Genomic DNA, 15,094 nt, shown 5'->3' with positions numbered 1-15,094 from the left:
TTCTTCAACTTTCAACTTCCCATATTCTTCCCCATTCCCTCTCAAGTTCATTATCTCTTCTATAATTATTGTTACATATCTATAGATACATGAAATATCAAATCCATTTAGTGTTGCTTATATGCACACATATAGTGGTGGGGCCCTGTGAAATTTCCAGCATTCATATTAGCATGGCAGATGGAGGGGTCATTACACGAGTCTAATTTAGGTGACCATACTGTTGAGATTTCATGGGTATGATGTCCTTGCCACGTTTTGAACAGTATCTCACATCAGGCATCCTGGTTCCTGGATGCTTACAGTCTTTCCACCTCCTCTTCCATCATGTTCCCTGAGCCTTAAGTGTGAGGGTTAAAAATTACTTATATTTTTGATTCTTGGATTTATTTATTTTATGTGTGTGAATGTTTTACCTTCATGCATGCATGTAACAAATTCATGTATGCCATACAACAAATCCCAGGCTTATGAATGTATATATCTACCTCTGTGGCCGAATTTACAATGGTGCTTTTACTAGCCTACATATGACTTCTTTTTATTTTATAATTCTATTCTTTTATATTCTCTATTTTTATGTAGCTTATATATCACTTGATAAGTTAACACCTAATAATTATGTGTATTTATGGAGTACCAGTAGGAATTACTATGTTTACCTGGTATAAGCCAGACACAGAAGAACATACAGTTCTAAATCAAAACAGACACTGAATCTTTTTTCTTTACATGTTTATTGATCATACACTTTTTTTTTTTTTTTTTTTGGTTTTCCAGACAGGGCTTCTCTGTGGCTTTGGAGGCTGTCCTGGAACTAGCTCTTGTAGAACAGGCTGGTCTCGAACTCACAGAGATCCGCCTGCCTCTGCCTCCCGAGTGCTGGGATTAATGGTGTACGCCACCACCACCTGGCAAGCATACACATCTTAAAGCATTTTTATTTCACAAGTGTCCACTAATTCCTTTAGACCCATGGTTTTCTTTTTATTGGCTCATGGTCCTTGCACTGTGATGGCTCCTAAACACATTTTCATACACATGTTGTGTATATTGGCCATTCATTATTCTCCTCTCTCTCTCTCTTTCTCTCTCTCTATCTATCTATCTATCTATCTATCTATCTATATATATATATATGCTTTTTATGTATCTATGTAAAATCCAGAGGCTGGGGAGATGGCTCAGTAGTTAAAAGCACTGGCTGCTCTTTAGAGGACCCAGTTTAGCCACATGGTGGCTCACACCCACCTGTCACTCCAGTTTTCTTTGTCTCCTCGTCTGCTGATGCACATCTAGGTTGGTTCCATTTCCTGTTTGTGACAAGTGCAGCATGAGTGTACACTTATCCTTGTGGTCGGATATGAAACACTTTTGGCATATGTCTGGGCCTGATAGAGCTGGGGTTTTGTCAGTGAGCTGAGTTCTCATTCTCCCAGTGCACAGGACTTGCCCTTCTCTTCATCCTCATGGCATTTTTTGTTATCTGTTGCTTAATGGTAGCCATTCTGGTTTGGATGGGAAGAACTGCTGGTTTAATTTACATTTTCCTGGTAGCTCAGGATGTCAAAAAAAATTCTCACATGTGTAGTGGCCATTTGTACCTCCTTTTTTGAGAACCATGTGTTTCATTGGCTTCCGCATTGGTTGGATATCTTTGTTCCTTAGTATTTAGTGTTTTAAGCTCTTTATATGGTTCTGATATTTAGTTCTTTATCAGATGAATAGTTAGCAAAGATCTTCCCCCATCCCCCCCCCCCACTCAATTCTTTCCTTTGTTGTGCATAAGCTTTCTAACAGCATGTAACCTTATTCTTGGGTTCTCAGTTTTCTTTCTTAGGCTACTGCACTCATTCTTAGCAGGTCCCTGCCTTAGCTATTTCTTGACGTTTTTCCAATGCCTGTGGTTCATTTATGCATGACTATTAAGAGCACCCATATAGGACAATAATAATTTCTAAATCAGTTTTTAGTTTGTGCTACCATTTTATGGGAATAAATGTTTTCCATGGTTCTCAAGAAAATTACTGTAGCTAATATCGAGGCTAAGGAGGTAGGGGAGAGGAGAGAAAGAATGAGGTTGGACCACAGGTGCAAACTTCTTTTGTAGATGTCAACTTATTTCAGTGTCCTGTTATACCCATGCTTTGATAGCTGCATGAAGCACATCCATAGGTTTTTGATGGAATTGTTTCACACCATATATTTTCACAAACCCCATTTAATGTCATAGATCTTTTCTTATGTTTTATGTACATTTTTAAAGCCTACAGAATTATAAATTATTACTGCATAGTGATCCTCATATCTTATACATCATATACATATAGAGGATTAGAAAGATAGGAGAGGGGACAGAAAGACAGAGACAGAAAGACACAGAGAAGAAAGAGGGAGAAGGAAAGGGAGCAGGAGAGGCATTGCTATAATTCTTTGTGGTGTGGGAAGCTCTGCTAATGTTTAGAAGAGCTAAAAGGAGTGAGAGGTTGTGATTGACATGACCCTAGCAGCTTTGTGTGGGGAGTCCGAATGTCCGAATGTCCCAGCAAAGCTGTAAGCATGAAAATGATAACTATGTCATGGAACAGGACACATGATTGCTGTAACATTATCATTATTTTATTACCCAGCTTTATTTTTATTGAATTTTATATCCCAGTGTAGGCATAGAACTCTACACATAATAAATGTGGAAATTTTATATGAATGTATGATTTAAAGTGGTTGATCATTTTTTGTATAATTTAGGTTCCTAATCCTTAGTTAATAAAAATAAAACAAAGGAAAATAAAAACATCCAGTTTGTGACATACACCCACTTTGTTCATGCTTCTGTATTAGTTTCTTTTCTCATTGCTATGATAAAATGCTCGACAGAGTCACCTTAGGAGATGAGGTTTCACTTTGGCTCATTTTGAGGGTACAGGCTATCACAGCATAGAAAGGATAGTTGGTGAGCACATTGAAGTCTCAGTCAGGAAGCAGAGAGAAATGAATGATGCCGCCCTATCACTTTTGCCATTTTATTCAGCTGAAGACTTCTTGTCAAGGGCTGAGCCACCTACATTCATGATGTTCAGTTAAACTTCTCTGGAAATAGGCTCACAGGCACACCCCATCACAGAGGTGTGTCTCCTAGGTGACTCTACATCCCAGCAAGTTAACGTTCATGATTAAAGCTAATAGTGTTATTGTTTAAGCACCCTTTCCTATCATTTAAATTTCATATTACCGAGTAGATTTCTGAGTATCTGTAGGCTAGATAAGACTAATGAGTTTATTACACTGTAGAACCCCTGAACAGATTTTCTAGGTTTTGCCACACTTCTGGATGCAGGTCAGGTGTGGCTTTGGGAAGATTGCCTTAGGTTCATTACCTCGTGACATTTCGTCTGCTGTGAGACATGTCTTGTAATTTTAGGGGATGGTAAAATTTGTCCATTCATCACTTTTGTGTCAATTTATAGTATATTTTTTCCAGACAGAAAAAAGCTATATAAGGCCTTTCATAGTGATTTTTCCTAAGGAGCTTGCCAAACACATGCTTTCACAGAATGGCCGGAATAAGATGTATTGAAAAGAGAATCCTGAGTTATATGTGAGTGCTGTGACAACCGTGGTGATAGAGATGTGTGACACAAAAGACAGGAAATCTGTGAGCACTTACGGCACACCTTTCTAAAGGAAAAAAAGGTTTTGAGAAAAACAGTTTGATGAATTAAATGTCTTGGTGGTAGCTTTCCCTGGAAAAAGGGATGGAAACATTTTACATAGTGTGCCAAAATAACTACTTTAAGTTAACTTTAAAAGGTTCTAAGGGGTTGGAGAGATGATAGCAGCTAAGAGCATTTATGCTCTTGCAGAGGCCAGGCATTTGGTTCCTAGCATTCACAACCTTCTGTAGCTCTAGTCCCTGTGGGTCTGAACCCTCTTCTGGGCTCCACAGGAACTGCATGCACTTAGTGTACAGATATAACATGACAGAAAAACACCACCACAATAAAATAATAAATATTTAAAAAAATATTCTAAGCATACATCCCCAGAGTGAATAACATATGCCTAAATATGGTAATAAAATGTTAATAAAGCGATTTGCATATAAAATGGGTTGCAATAGTTCCTATACTCCCTTTCTCCTCTGTGTATAAGCACAGGAGAGGTGACAGCATTTGTAGTGGCAGAGCATAGTAGTGTTTGTGAAAGCAGAAAGTCCCATCAATTATAGGATACCAAAAACATCCTTATCTACACAGCATGGTTCTGTTTAACAACTAATAGCTGCTTAGCTCCACTTTAATTATCAAAAAAATGGTGTTGTCTATCTTCTGCTGCAGACCATGCATCTTGGGCTGAGCACTTTCCTGTAAACTTAAACTATAATCTCAGGAGTCATGTGGACACCCCATCTAAAGATCACATATTCATTTTCACCTTCGATAGTTCCTGATTTCCAGTTGATCAGAATCTTCACAACCCAAATCGACTTTCCCTTTGTTTATGATACATAGCAATAATCAGCACAGTTAATGGCCAGATGTCAAAGCAGGAAGAGAAATTCATTCTTCCAAACAGCTGCTATGACAGGAAGTGCAGAGAAAGCACTTCACATCGTAGACAGACAGTGAAGATTAATCTAGGTAATCTTTATCAATAAAAAATTGGGAGTCAAATATCAGGGTAAGAACATGGAAGATTAGAGAAGCAGGGAGCAGCTATCAGCCACCTTCTACCTCTTCTGTTTCTCATCCAAGAGGGCAGAGATACGCTCTTAGACCCTCCTTACTATTTTCTGTCTCCTCTCTGTCTATAGTCCTCCAAACCTCTATGGTTAATTTTGGTCAGCTAGTGCCTGGCTCCACCCCCTGACTCCAAGCAAGCTTTATTTGTCAGAACAGAATCAAAATATCACACAATAACACAGATCTGCTCTGTGCCTCTTGCAGAGAGCTTGCAAGCCTCAAGCTTCTGATAAGGATTGCTGATTGACTCCAAACATTAAATTCATGAGCCAAGAATTGGTTACACACTGCTGCAGTACGCGGAGCTTCATAACAGGAGATGCTGTTGTGACTGAAATCTGCCCTCTCTGCCTGACCTTGCACCCTTAGTAGAAGCGTTTTTTTTTTTTTTTTTTTTTTTTTTTTTTTTTTTTTTTTTTTTGGGAGACCCACTCAGAACAATTCAGAGTTGATTGTTGGTTCCCATCTGGGACTTAGAGTCTGAACTTGAAACACCTGAGAACACTTTTAGTGGCTCTTTTAGATTCTTAAATTTAAATTAAATCCTTACCTTTTCAAGCTGTGTCTTTGAGTATAAATATCTACCATCATACCAACTCTTTCCATACAATGAAATTTACTCATTAAGGGAGAACTGAAAAAAAAAATAGGTTTTCCAATGATGAATGTACTCATGTACTCTGACAAAAACTAACTCCCTCATGAAGTTATTTATATATTTTGTTTATTATCCTCTAAAAAATTTCTAAGAGAAAAATTTATTTAAATTAAAATGCTTAACAAAAAGATAGTTTTTTCCTGAAAATATCTGTTTGTTGTGTAGACAATCATTCTCAGAATATTTCTTATTTTCTAGCAACTTTAGCTACGACTGTAGCTGCTGAATACTTTAAAATGCATGATCAAGGCTTATATTTATTTCAGGGTATTTTCCCACTCCTCTTTGAGCTAACTGAAAAACCTTTAGTGAGTATCTAAATTAAACTGAGATATTTAGATGAAAGTTATCATCTGTGACAAATTTATATTAAAAGTACCCAAAAGGACACCCGAATTTATTTTATTATTTAAATGGAAAGATTAAAAGATGATATTTACAGTAGAATTGAGCTCAGGTTAGAGTTGACTTCTTAATGACTTATTTTACTTTTAATTTTGTGTGTGTATGTCTGTGTCGTGGTATATGCACCTGGAGTGCAGTGTCTGTAGAGTTCAGAAGAGGGCATTAGCTCCTCTGGTGCCAGAGTTACAGATGGTTGTGAGCCACCTAAAGCAAGTGATGGGAACCTAACAGCAGTCCTTTGGAAGAGCAAGAGTTTCTCTTAACCTCTGAGCCATCTCTCCAGTCCCTGGACTAGAAATTTAAAAGATTAGTCACATGCTTTGTTTCTTACAAAGCGTCAGAGCCCATGTTCCTGATGGTCCAGCCTAGGTTTTCTGTCCTTCCTTCCCTGTCTTTAGGAAGTGAGGCTGACATTTTATAGCCCACTAATATGTTGCCATGGTCTATATCTTACATTCACTGCATGTAAGATATACAGGCCTACATATATAATATATGTCACTTTTAGCATTACTCTAAAAGAAGTTATCAGATAAGGTAGGGAATAGAGGTATCAAACAGTACTTACATGGTTTGTATATGAGAAAATTGCACATTCTTTTACAGTGAAAGAAATAAAAAGAAAGATGTGTTGTATGACTTTCCTGTAGGAAAATAGTAAAAATGTTGAGTCAGCATGTCTTATTTAAATCTGTATTGTACAATGATGGCATTTTAATAAGGAAAAAAAACATACTTCTAAAAGGAGTTATGCCTTATCCAATAGGAAAATGAGTTTCCAGATGGAGGGGGATGTTTCTCTAGCAGGCATAAATGGTGTGATGTTTAGCACAAACTTACAGTAATATAGTCTTGTAGAAACACATAGATTACTAGTTTTGGGTTAATAATTAAGACAGAGCTAGCCAATAAGAAGCCCTAGCTATTGGCCAACAGTTTCATAATTAATATAGCATCCGTGTGTTCATTTGGGGCAAGGTGGCTGAGGAACGAGGCTGGTGGTAAAGAGTGCTCATAACATGGTCTATCCTGTGTCTCACTCCTACCACACTGCAAACTTATTTTTGGTGCCTCTAAATGTGTAACTTGTTTATTTTCTTGTTCTCTCCTTAGAATTTAGGAGCATTCTTAAAATGTGCTGTGTATTCTGCCTTGTCAGGAGGCGACTGATGCTGTTTACAAAGGAAAATATTGTGTGTGTGTGATTCTGTGATGATTAGAAATGGCTCTGCAGTGCCACGAGCCTGCCTGACTCAGACTTATAATGTCGGACTCAAACCGTTGTGGCTTCAGAACCAAGCCGCAAAAACAAAAATGAGTTAAACAAAAGCTTAAGCAAAGTTGCTGTGATGTAAGGCATTGCTGTGGCCAGCCTTCTCTAACTATGGGGACAAAACATATATGCATTTTAAGATACCCAAAGTGCTCATCAGTGCAATAGAAACAGCTCTGCAGAGTGCTTGTCTAGCCTACAGTGGCCTTTAAGTTCAATCCCTAGTACAGAAAAAGCCCTTGGGGGCGGGAGAGTTGGTTCAGATGGCTAATTGCTAGATGCCCATCATGAGGGGCCCAAGTTCAGATGCCTAAGCTGTGCTTACAGAGTTTCCTGTGGTGATTGCCTATAATGCCAGAGTTGAAAGAGGTGAGACAGGAGAATCCCTGGAGTTGGTTAGCCAGCCAGCTTCAATCAGTCAATGAACTCTAGGTTCAGTGAAACAGCAGGTCAAAAACTAAAGGATATAGCCATGAAGGAAAACTCCTAGCATAGATCCATGGCCTCCATGTGCATTTATGTGTACACACATACACACACACACACACACACACACACACACACACACAGAGAGAGAGAGAGAGAGAGAGAGAGAGAGAGAGAGAGAGAGAGAGAGAGAGAGAGGAGAGGGAGATTTATTAAAGATGACTGCAACAAGACCCTATAATTTCAATAAATGGAAATTAAAAACTACACACACTCTCTCTGTTTGTTAGGATTGGGAAAGGATGAATTTTCAAATAGATCTGTTAAAATATCACTTCAACTTTATAGAACAGCTGCCCTTGTTTACATAGAAGGAAGCAACACAATAAGACAGGATTTAGACAGTGCATTTTGGCTGCCAAGATGGCAAATGCTCATCCAGCCCAGTATGAACTAAACACAGAAGCAAAAGAACTTGCTTGGTCAGTGCCATCATTTGTCACCTCTCAGGCAGGAAAGTCACTTCCATATTAGTCACTTTTCTTGTTCCTGTGTCAAAATAGCTGAAAATAGTAACTTAACCAGGGAAGGGTTTACTTTGGCTCATAGTTCAGGATGTCATGTCTGCATGAGCAGGCACTGTTGGTCACATGGCAGCCATAGCAAAGCAGAGAGACAGACTTTGGCACTCAGTTCCCCTTCTGGTTTAGTCCTGGGCTCCAGAACATGGAATGCACTTCAGGTGGGTATTCCCATCTCAGTGAACAGGAACTGGAAACCCTTTCACAGACAAGCCCAGGGACTTGTCTCCTTGGTGACTCAAAGTGCTGCCAAATTAACAGTATTAACCTCAAACTTCTAAGGACTCCTCTTGTGATGTGTTTCTTTTTTTCCTGTGAGGTAATCTCAGTTGTGACAAAGAAAATACCATCTTTGAGACGTTCTCTGCTTTCTTATTTGCTATTTTCCCATCTTCTCTCTGCCTGGTCCAGTGCATCTGATTTAACAAGATCTGCAAGAGCAGCATTTATATACTGCAAATGTGCAGCATATTATTATTCAAGACAAAGTGTGTATAGCCTGTGGTGGAGAATAAGTGAAAGAATTTGAAAATGGGTTTTCTTATTTCCTATTCTGCTTTACACAAGGCATGGGATAAGCTCAGGGACTTTGTTTGTGGTAAAGCTGTAGCTTGGCAAGCTCAATCACACCAATTCTCCCTTTCCAAAGCCCGAGTCAATGAAATTCCTTTAATGCAAAGAATGTTGTAAAAGTTTCACCTCCATTTCCTGTGTGTCAATGAGAAGGTGCAGTCTCAACATGAGAAACAAAGTCAGGGAAGTAATTTGAATGTTTTCACCATGAAATTCCCCTGAAAATAGGACTCTTTCTGAAATGGTTATGTAAATTATACAAATTGTGTAGATCTTTATAATAGTGCATCTGAATAGGGTACAGAAATTCTGAGGTATGATCCCAGTGTCATGTTGTGGAGTAGAGGGGCTTCTGTGTGTCTCTCGGGGATTTGGTTCCAAAGGATGTAGTTTTTCATATAGTTATAGTGGATGTGGTTATTATATTTATTTTTAAGTTTTCTTAACAAGTTTGATACATTTTAGGAAAAATGTGTGAATCTTCAGTCAATTACTGTGAATGCAATCCCTGCTTCAATGGTGGCTCCTGTCAGAGTGGTGTGGAATCATATTACTGCCATTGTCCATTTGGTGAGTAGACTGTATCCATTGACATAGTTATATTGATCTAGAAACTGGCTCTGGGGATGTGTCTCAGTTGTTAGAGTGCTTGCCTAGTATGCATGGAGCCTTGGGTTTAATTGTCAGCACTTCATGGTGGTGCACTCTCCAGCACTAAGGAGAGGAGGCAGGAGATCAGATTTTCAAAGTCATCCTTAGATGCATGGGGAGTTCAAGACTAGCATGTAGTATAAGAGACACTGTCCCTAGAAATTATTTATATATATATAATATATATATATATATATAATATATGCAAATAAGTGAGTAATCTTATTATTGCAATGTATAATTAAGAGTTGAAGTAAAATGAAATATTTAATGCTATCTTAAAGATTAATTATGGAAATGTTACCAAGTACATCACTTTAATTATCATTTAGGGAAAAACTCAAGATAACAGCCTTATGGGTGCCTTCTTTTAGCCTTTAACTTAGTAATTAAAATACCCCCCAAACACTTTCAAATACATCTCAGATCTCTAAGAAGAGTATTTTTGTTTGTTTCCTTTTTACATTAATCATTTCTATTACATGAGTCTAGGAACTAAATGTACATTAGGCCATTTTAGATATTTCTCAATAGCTAATAAAAACTCTGCCATCGTGTTCACTTGAGGGTAAACATTATCAGAACTTCACGTGGCATCTACTTATTTCTTCCATGTGACCTCAAAAGTCACCCAGGAATAGGGCAGCAAGCAACTGTGATTAAACCATCTGCTTAAAATTTCTTTACCTCTCATCAGAAGCAGATCACTTCCACAGGGGCCATGTCTGGCTCTAGGGAGGATGAAGCTGGTTCTCTTGCATTTCCTCCTCTCTTCCCACTGAGAGATGGGCCTGAGGACTGCATCTCTAGTGCCTGCAGAGAGGAATTGAGATTCTAGTGGCAAGTGACAGGTCTGTGGAACAAGTCACTGAGAAAGAACTCAACACTCTAGTTTTCCTTTCCCAGTTAAGCACAACCGTGAAATAATGGGATGTGGAATGTCAAAATGCAACTATGGGACCATTTAGATGGTGCAGTGGGTGCAACTACTTTCTATGCAAATCTGTGACCTGAGTTGAATTTCTAGAACTGTGGTAGACAGATAAAACGGTGGACTCCCAGGGTTGCCCTCTGATCTCCACATGCATGCTGTGACACACATGTCCCCCCATCACATACACACAGCAATAGTTATTGTTATAACAATGATAACAATAAAACAGAATTATAAAAAATCAGTTTTACCAATGTTTCTGAGGCTCAGAAATGAAGTGACTTATTCAAAGTCAGAAAAATGGGACAAAGAATTTCACTATGACAATGTGACTGGAGATCAGGTGCTGCTTCCAACCCATGGACATGCTGGTTTCATGCCTATATTACATGCTTTAGGATCTCATCAAAATGCTCACAAATCAGTACAAGTCTATCCATATGAAAGCAACTATCTCCTCAGATCTCCTGCAAGACCTAGTTCTTTGAGATCCCTCAGTAAGGCTACATGATTTAGCTTGTGTTTTGGAATAAAAGAAAAATAAATTGGAGTGGAAAGTGGAAAATAATTTTCAAGTGACTGACAGAGTGTTTATGGTATTAGCATTCCTAGCCAATTCAATAGCAAGTATGCCTATTTAGAACAATTAATGCCAAATAGTAAGATAGTTTTCCATATGGTGCTGATATAAAACCCACTGTATGGGGGGTAGGTTGTCAGGGGGCATACTTTGGGACCCACATGTACCTTCCCTCACCCTGCAGACAACCCAGGGGAAAGAGAAATAGCACTATAAATTACAGTCAACGTGAAGCTGACAGTCCAGGTTCCACCTAATTCCTTCCAAAGGCAAAACCCAAAAGTGCTGTTGAAATGTAGACACTGTCAGCTGACCAGAGAAGCATTTAGAAAGAAAAACAAAATAAAAAGCTTTGGAATTCATCATCCGTCCAATACATCATTCCAAGCTACACAGACTGAATTAAAAGGAAAAGTAATTTGCCTTCTCAAATTGAATTGAATGTGGGTGACACACACACAAAAGCAGCAGTTGGAGCTGCCTCAAAGACTCGGGGTGGTAACATGCAGGGTGGTGTCACATGCACCCCAAATACAAGCTTCCTTAGAGTTTTGAAATTAGAAAAAATTGCTTCATTTATACTTTCATTAGTCAAATATTTCTTTTTAAATTTTGATATATTTTTATGTTCCTAGATATAGGTAGGTAGGTGTAGACATATAGATAAGTAGATGATGGGCATGTAGATAGATAGATAATTGATTGATTGGTAGATAAACAGTTAGATACATGATAGATTGATGATGGATACATAGATAGATGATAGGTAGGTAGATGATAAGTAAATAGATGATAGGTTGATGATAGGTGAATAGATTCATAGATAGATGATCAATAGATTAAATATAGATAGATAAGTGATAGGTAGATAATGAATAGAAAGTCAGAGAGATGATAGATAGTGTTTTAGGAAAACTAGCATGTCTCAGGATTTATAAGATGACTTAGCCTGTGAGATTTTAGTTCTCAGAATTTTGTTACTTTGTGATTGCATATGTCACACAATAGCCTATAAACTATCCTATGGGTTTGTGTATACCATATATTATATATTATAAAATTATATATAATTACTAAATATTTTATGATTATAAAATGCTCTTCTAACAAGAGATATTGGGGTACATATCTTTAATATACTTTTATATTTTTCTTGATCCTTATCTGTCTAATTTCATAAAGACATTTGGAAGACAAATTTTAAAGATTGATTAAATTTTATTTTTGTATTTAAGACATGAAATTCCTTCTCACAGAAATAGTAACACACTTTTGAAGAAAATTTCTATGCATATTTTAATATCTGAAAATACAGCATGAGTATTTGTGAAAATATAGTGTGAATACAAATGTGAAGCCTATCATCTGATATCATACTTTACTTACATTCAAATTTTAGCTACACTTTTGGATATTAATTATAATGTAACTGGAAAAGACCCACAGAAAAACAGTGTTTATCTTTGCTTTTTAATTAGCTTCAGTTACTTTTGCTTACAGATATAATGTACAAAACTCTTTCTAACAAATATATGAATATTGTTATTTACTCATATAAGTAATATGTGATACAAATGCATAAAATATAAATAATGTATGGTAGATATAAATTAATGACACGTGAAACCTATCTATACATTATAGTACATATACATCATTCTTCTAATTTATTCTTTTTAAACTTTGGTTTAAGATTTAAAGTAATAAATTGTACATATTTTCTAGCCATTTTACTAACTTTTATCTCTGCCCGGACAGAAAATGACAAGATAATCTATGTAGACATTGAGAAAGCTTCCAGGCTATTTTTATCTCAAAGACTAGATATAAAATGTGATGCAGCCAAAACAGTTAAGTAAGATCAGTATATATGACTTTAAGGTTTTTCTCCCCTTCCCATGGTTCTGTGACTGTAGTTCAGTCTTAGTACTCTGTGAAATATTGACATTCATTCCTTGAGCTGAGCAGTTCACAGACTCTAATTCAATGCATTTACAATAGATATAAAATCCAAACTAAACAATGAAACCTTTTTGAAGGTGAATATAAACCCTGACTGCTGTCATAGGTTACTTTCCAATCATCAACCACATCTACCAGTGTATGGGGGAGAAGGAGTTTGCTTAGTGCAATAGCATCAATAAAATTCACTTCCAAGTTGGAAAGAGAATGTGCAAACAAATAGAAACACTAAAACACATCACTCTAAAGGAGCCTCCTGTGACTCATCTCAAGACAAGTTTAAAACTCAGAACAGGAGGGTTGGCTCAGTGGTTAAGAGCACTGGTGCTCTTCCAGAGGACCCAGTTCCATTCCCAGAACCCACATGGCTGCTTACAGACATCTGTAATTCCACTTCCAAGGCATCCAATGCTCTCTTCTGTGCTTGGTGGGTACCAGGCATAAAAGTGGTGCACAGACACAATGGCAGGCAAAGATCCGTTTACATAAAATAAAACAACATGACTAACAAACAAAACTTAAAACGGTGACTTCTATGCTGGAGGCAGGGTATCTTTTCCTCCTTTTGTGACCTTGGAAAATACCACTGAAATGGGGACTGGAATTTTTTAAGTCAAAACAAATGAGTCTACTCTCTTCAATTGAATTAATATGGTTTTTAATTTATAATTATTATTATGTGTCATGGCCTTCTTAGTGGTGCATGCTTTTAATCACAGCTCTTAGGAGGCAAAAGCAGGAGGATCTCTGTGAGTTCCAGGCCAGCCTGGGCTACATGGTAAAACTTTGCATCCATAAAATAAAGTAAACTAAAATAAAATAAAATAGTAAGAATAAAATTATATATTACTGTTGCACATTATAGCATAGTAAATTTTATAAACACCAACAAACTAATTTTTTAAAGTATCTGGGGAAAGAACTCTTTTCAAACACATTCCTTTCCATTGTATTTAATTTTAAAACTGAGTAACACTTAGGTAAAGTCCTAACTCAGCAAACAACATCAGCATCTCATCTCTCTCAAAAACCCTACAGTTTTCTGTGTCTTTCTTTGGCAATTCTGTGAGCAGGGCCTGCTTCATGCCAAGTGGTGACCATAGAGCTTCCTCTATGCACAAGAGTGGCAATTTTAGGTAGCACTTGAGGAAGGGACAGTGATAATAAAATTTTGAACTACATGATTCATTATTATAACTGAAAACACTTTGTGAAGAATAACTGAAGGTGTAGAAGCAGACACCCACAACTAATCACTGAACTGAACTGGAATCCAGTTGCAGAGAAGAACCAGTGATGAGCAAAGGAGTCCAGACCAGGCTGGTGAAACCCACAGAAACAGCTGACCTGAACAACAGGGAGCTCTTGGTCTCCAGACTGGCATGCCAGCATGGGACTGATCCAGACCCCAGGAACGTGGGTTTCAGTGAAGAGATCTCGGAAATCTACGGGACCACCTGTAGTAGTTCAGTACTTATCCCTAGCATAGGTGTGGACTTTAGGAGTCCATTCCACATAGAGGAATACTCCCTGAGCCAAGACACACTGCGGGTGGTCTTAGGCCCTATCCCAAAGGATATGATAGACTCTGATGACCCCTATGGAAGGCCTCACCCTCCCTGGGGAGCAGAAAGGATATGTGACAGGTAGGGTTTTAGTTGGGGGGGGTAGTAGGGGAGGAGGGGAGGGAGGGGGAACTGGGATTGACATGTAAAACAATCTTGTTTCTAATTCAAAGAAAAAATAAAGAAAAAAAAAGGAATAACTGAAGGCAACATAGCTAGACTTCCATGTCTGTCTTTTTCTCCCTACAGGTGTCTTTGGGAAACACTGTGAACTGAACAGTTATGGATTTGAGGAGCTGTCATATATGGAATTTCCCAGCCTCGACCCCAACAACAACTATATTTATGTCAAGTTTGCCACTATCAAAAGTCATGCTTTATTGCTTTATAACTATGACAACCAGACAGGAGAACGGGCAGAGTTCCTGGCGCTGGAAATTGCCGAAGAAAGACTCAGATTCTCATATAATCTGGGCAGCGGGACATACAAACTGACCACTATGAAGAAGGTGTCAGATGGACAATTCCACACTGTGATTGCACGGCGAGCAGGAATGGTGAGTCCTCCCTCTTCCCTCAGTCTCCCTTCTCTACTCTGAAGCAGCAGTTAGTCAGCCCTCCTGGGAAGTATGCAGAGAGGTCCACATTAAAGGACAAGATGCATGCTGTTGTCTCAAGAAAAATGAAGGATAAGAAGTCAACAGTCTATGCATTAGCAGCCCACACTTCTCAGAGATCTTGAAG

The 15,094-nt window shown here is 38.0% G+C and overlaps 1 protein-coding gene across 1 annotated transcript in view; it reads left to right on the top strand.

The window, feature by feature from the left end:
- Fat4 (FAT atypical cadherin 4) overlaps positions 1–15,094 on the top strand; it is a 133,483-nt gene that overhangs the window by 101,234 nt on the left and 17,155 nt on the right. Inside the window, exons 10-11 of the mRNA XM_027391945.2 lie at positions 9,124–9,228; positions 14,600–14,907. Of these exons, the coding sequence (XP_027247746.1) occupies positions 9,124–9,228; positions 14,600–14,907 (413 nt within the window). The remainder of the gene's footprint in view (positions 1–9,123; positions 9,229–14,599; positions 14,908–15,094) is intronic.

Source organism: Cricetulus griseus (assembly GCF_003668045.3).
Source record: "Cricetulus griseus strain 17A/GY chromosome 1 unlocalized genomic scaffold, alternate assembly CriGri-PICRH-1.0 chr1_0, whole genome shotgun sequence".
NCBI classification, from domain to species: Eukaryota; Metazoa; Chordata; class Mammalia; order Rodentia; family Cricetidae; genus Cricetulus; species Cricetulus griseus.
The sequence above is the reverse complement of the archived record's forward strand: the minus strand, read 5'-3'. Positions and strand labels throughout refer to the sequence as shown.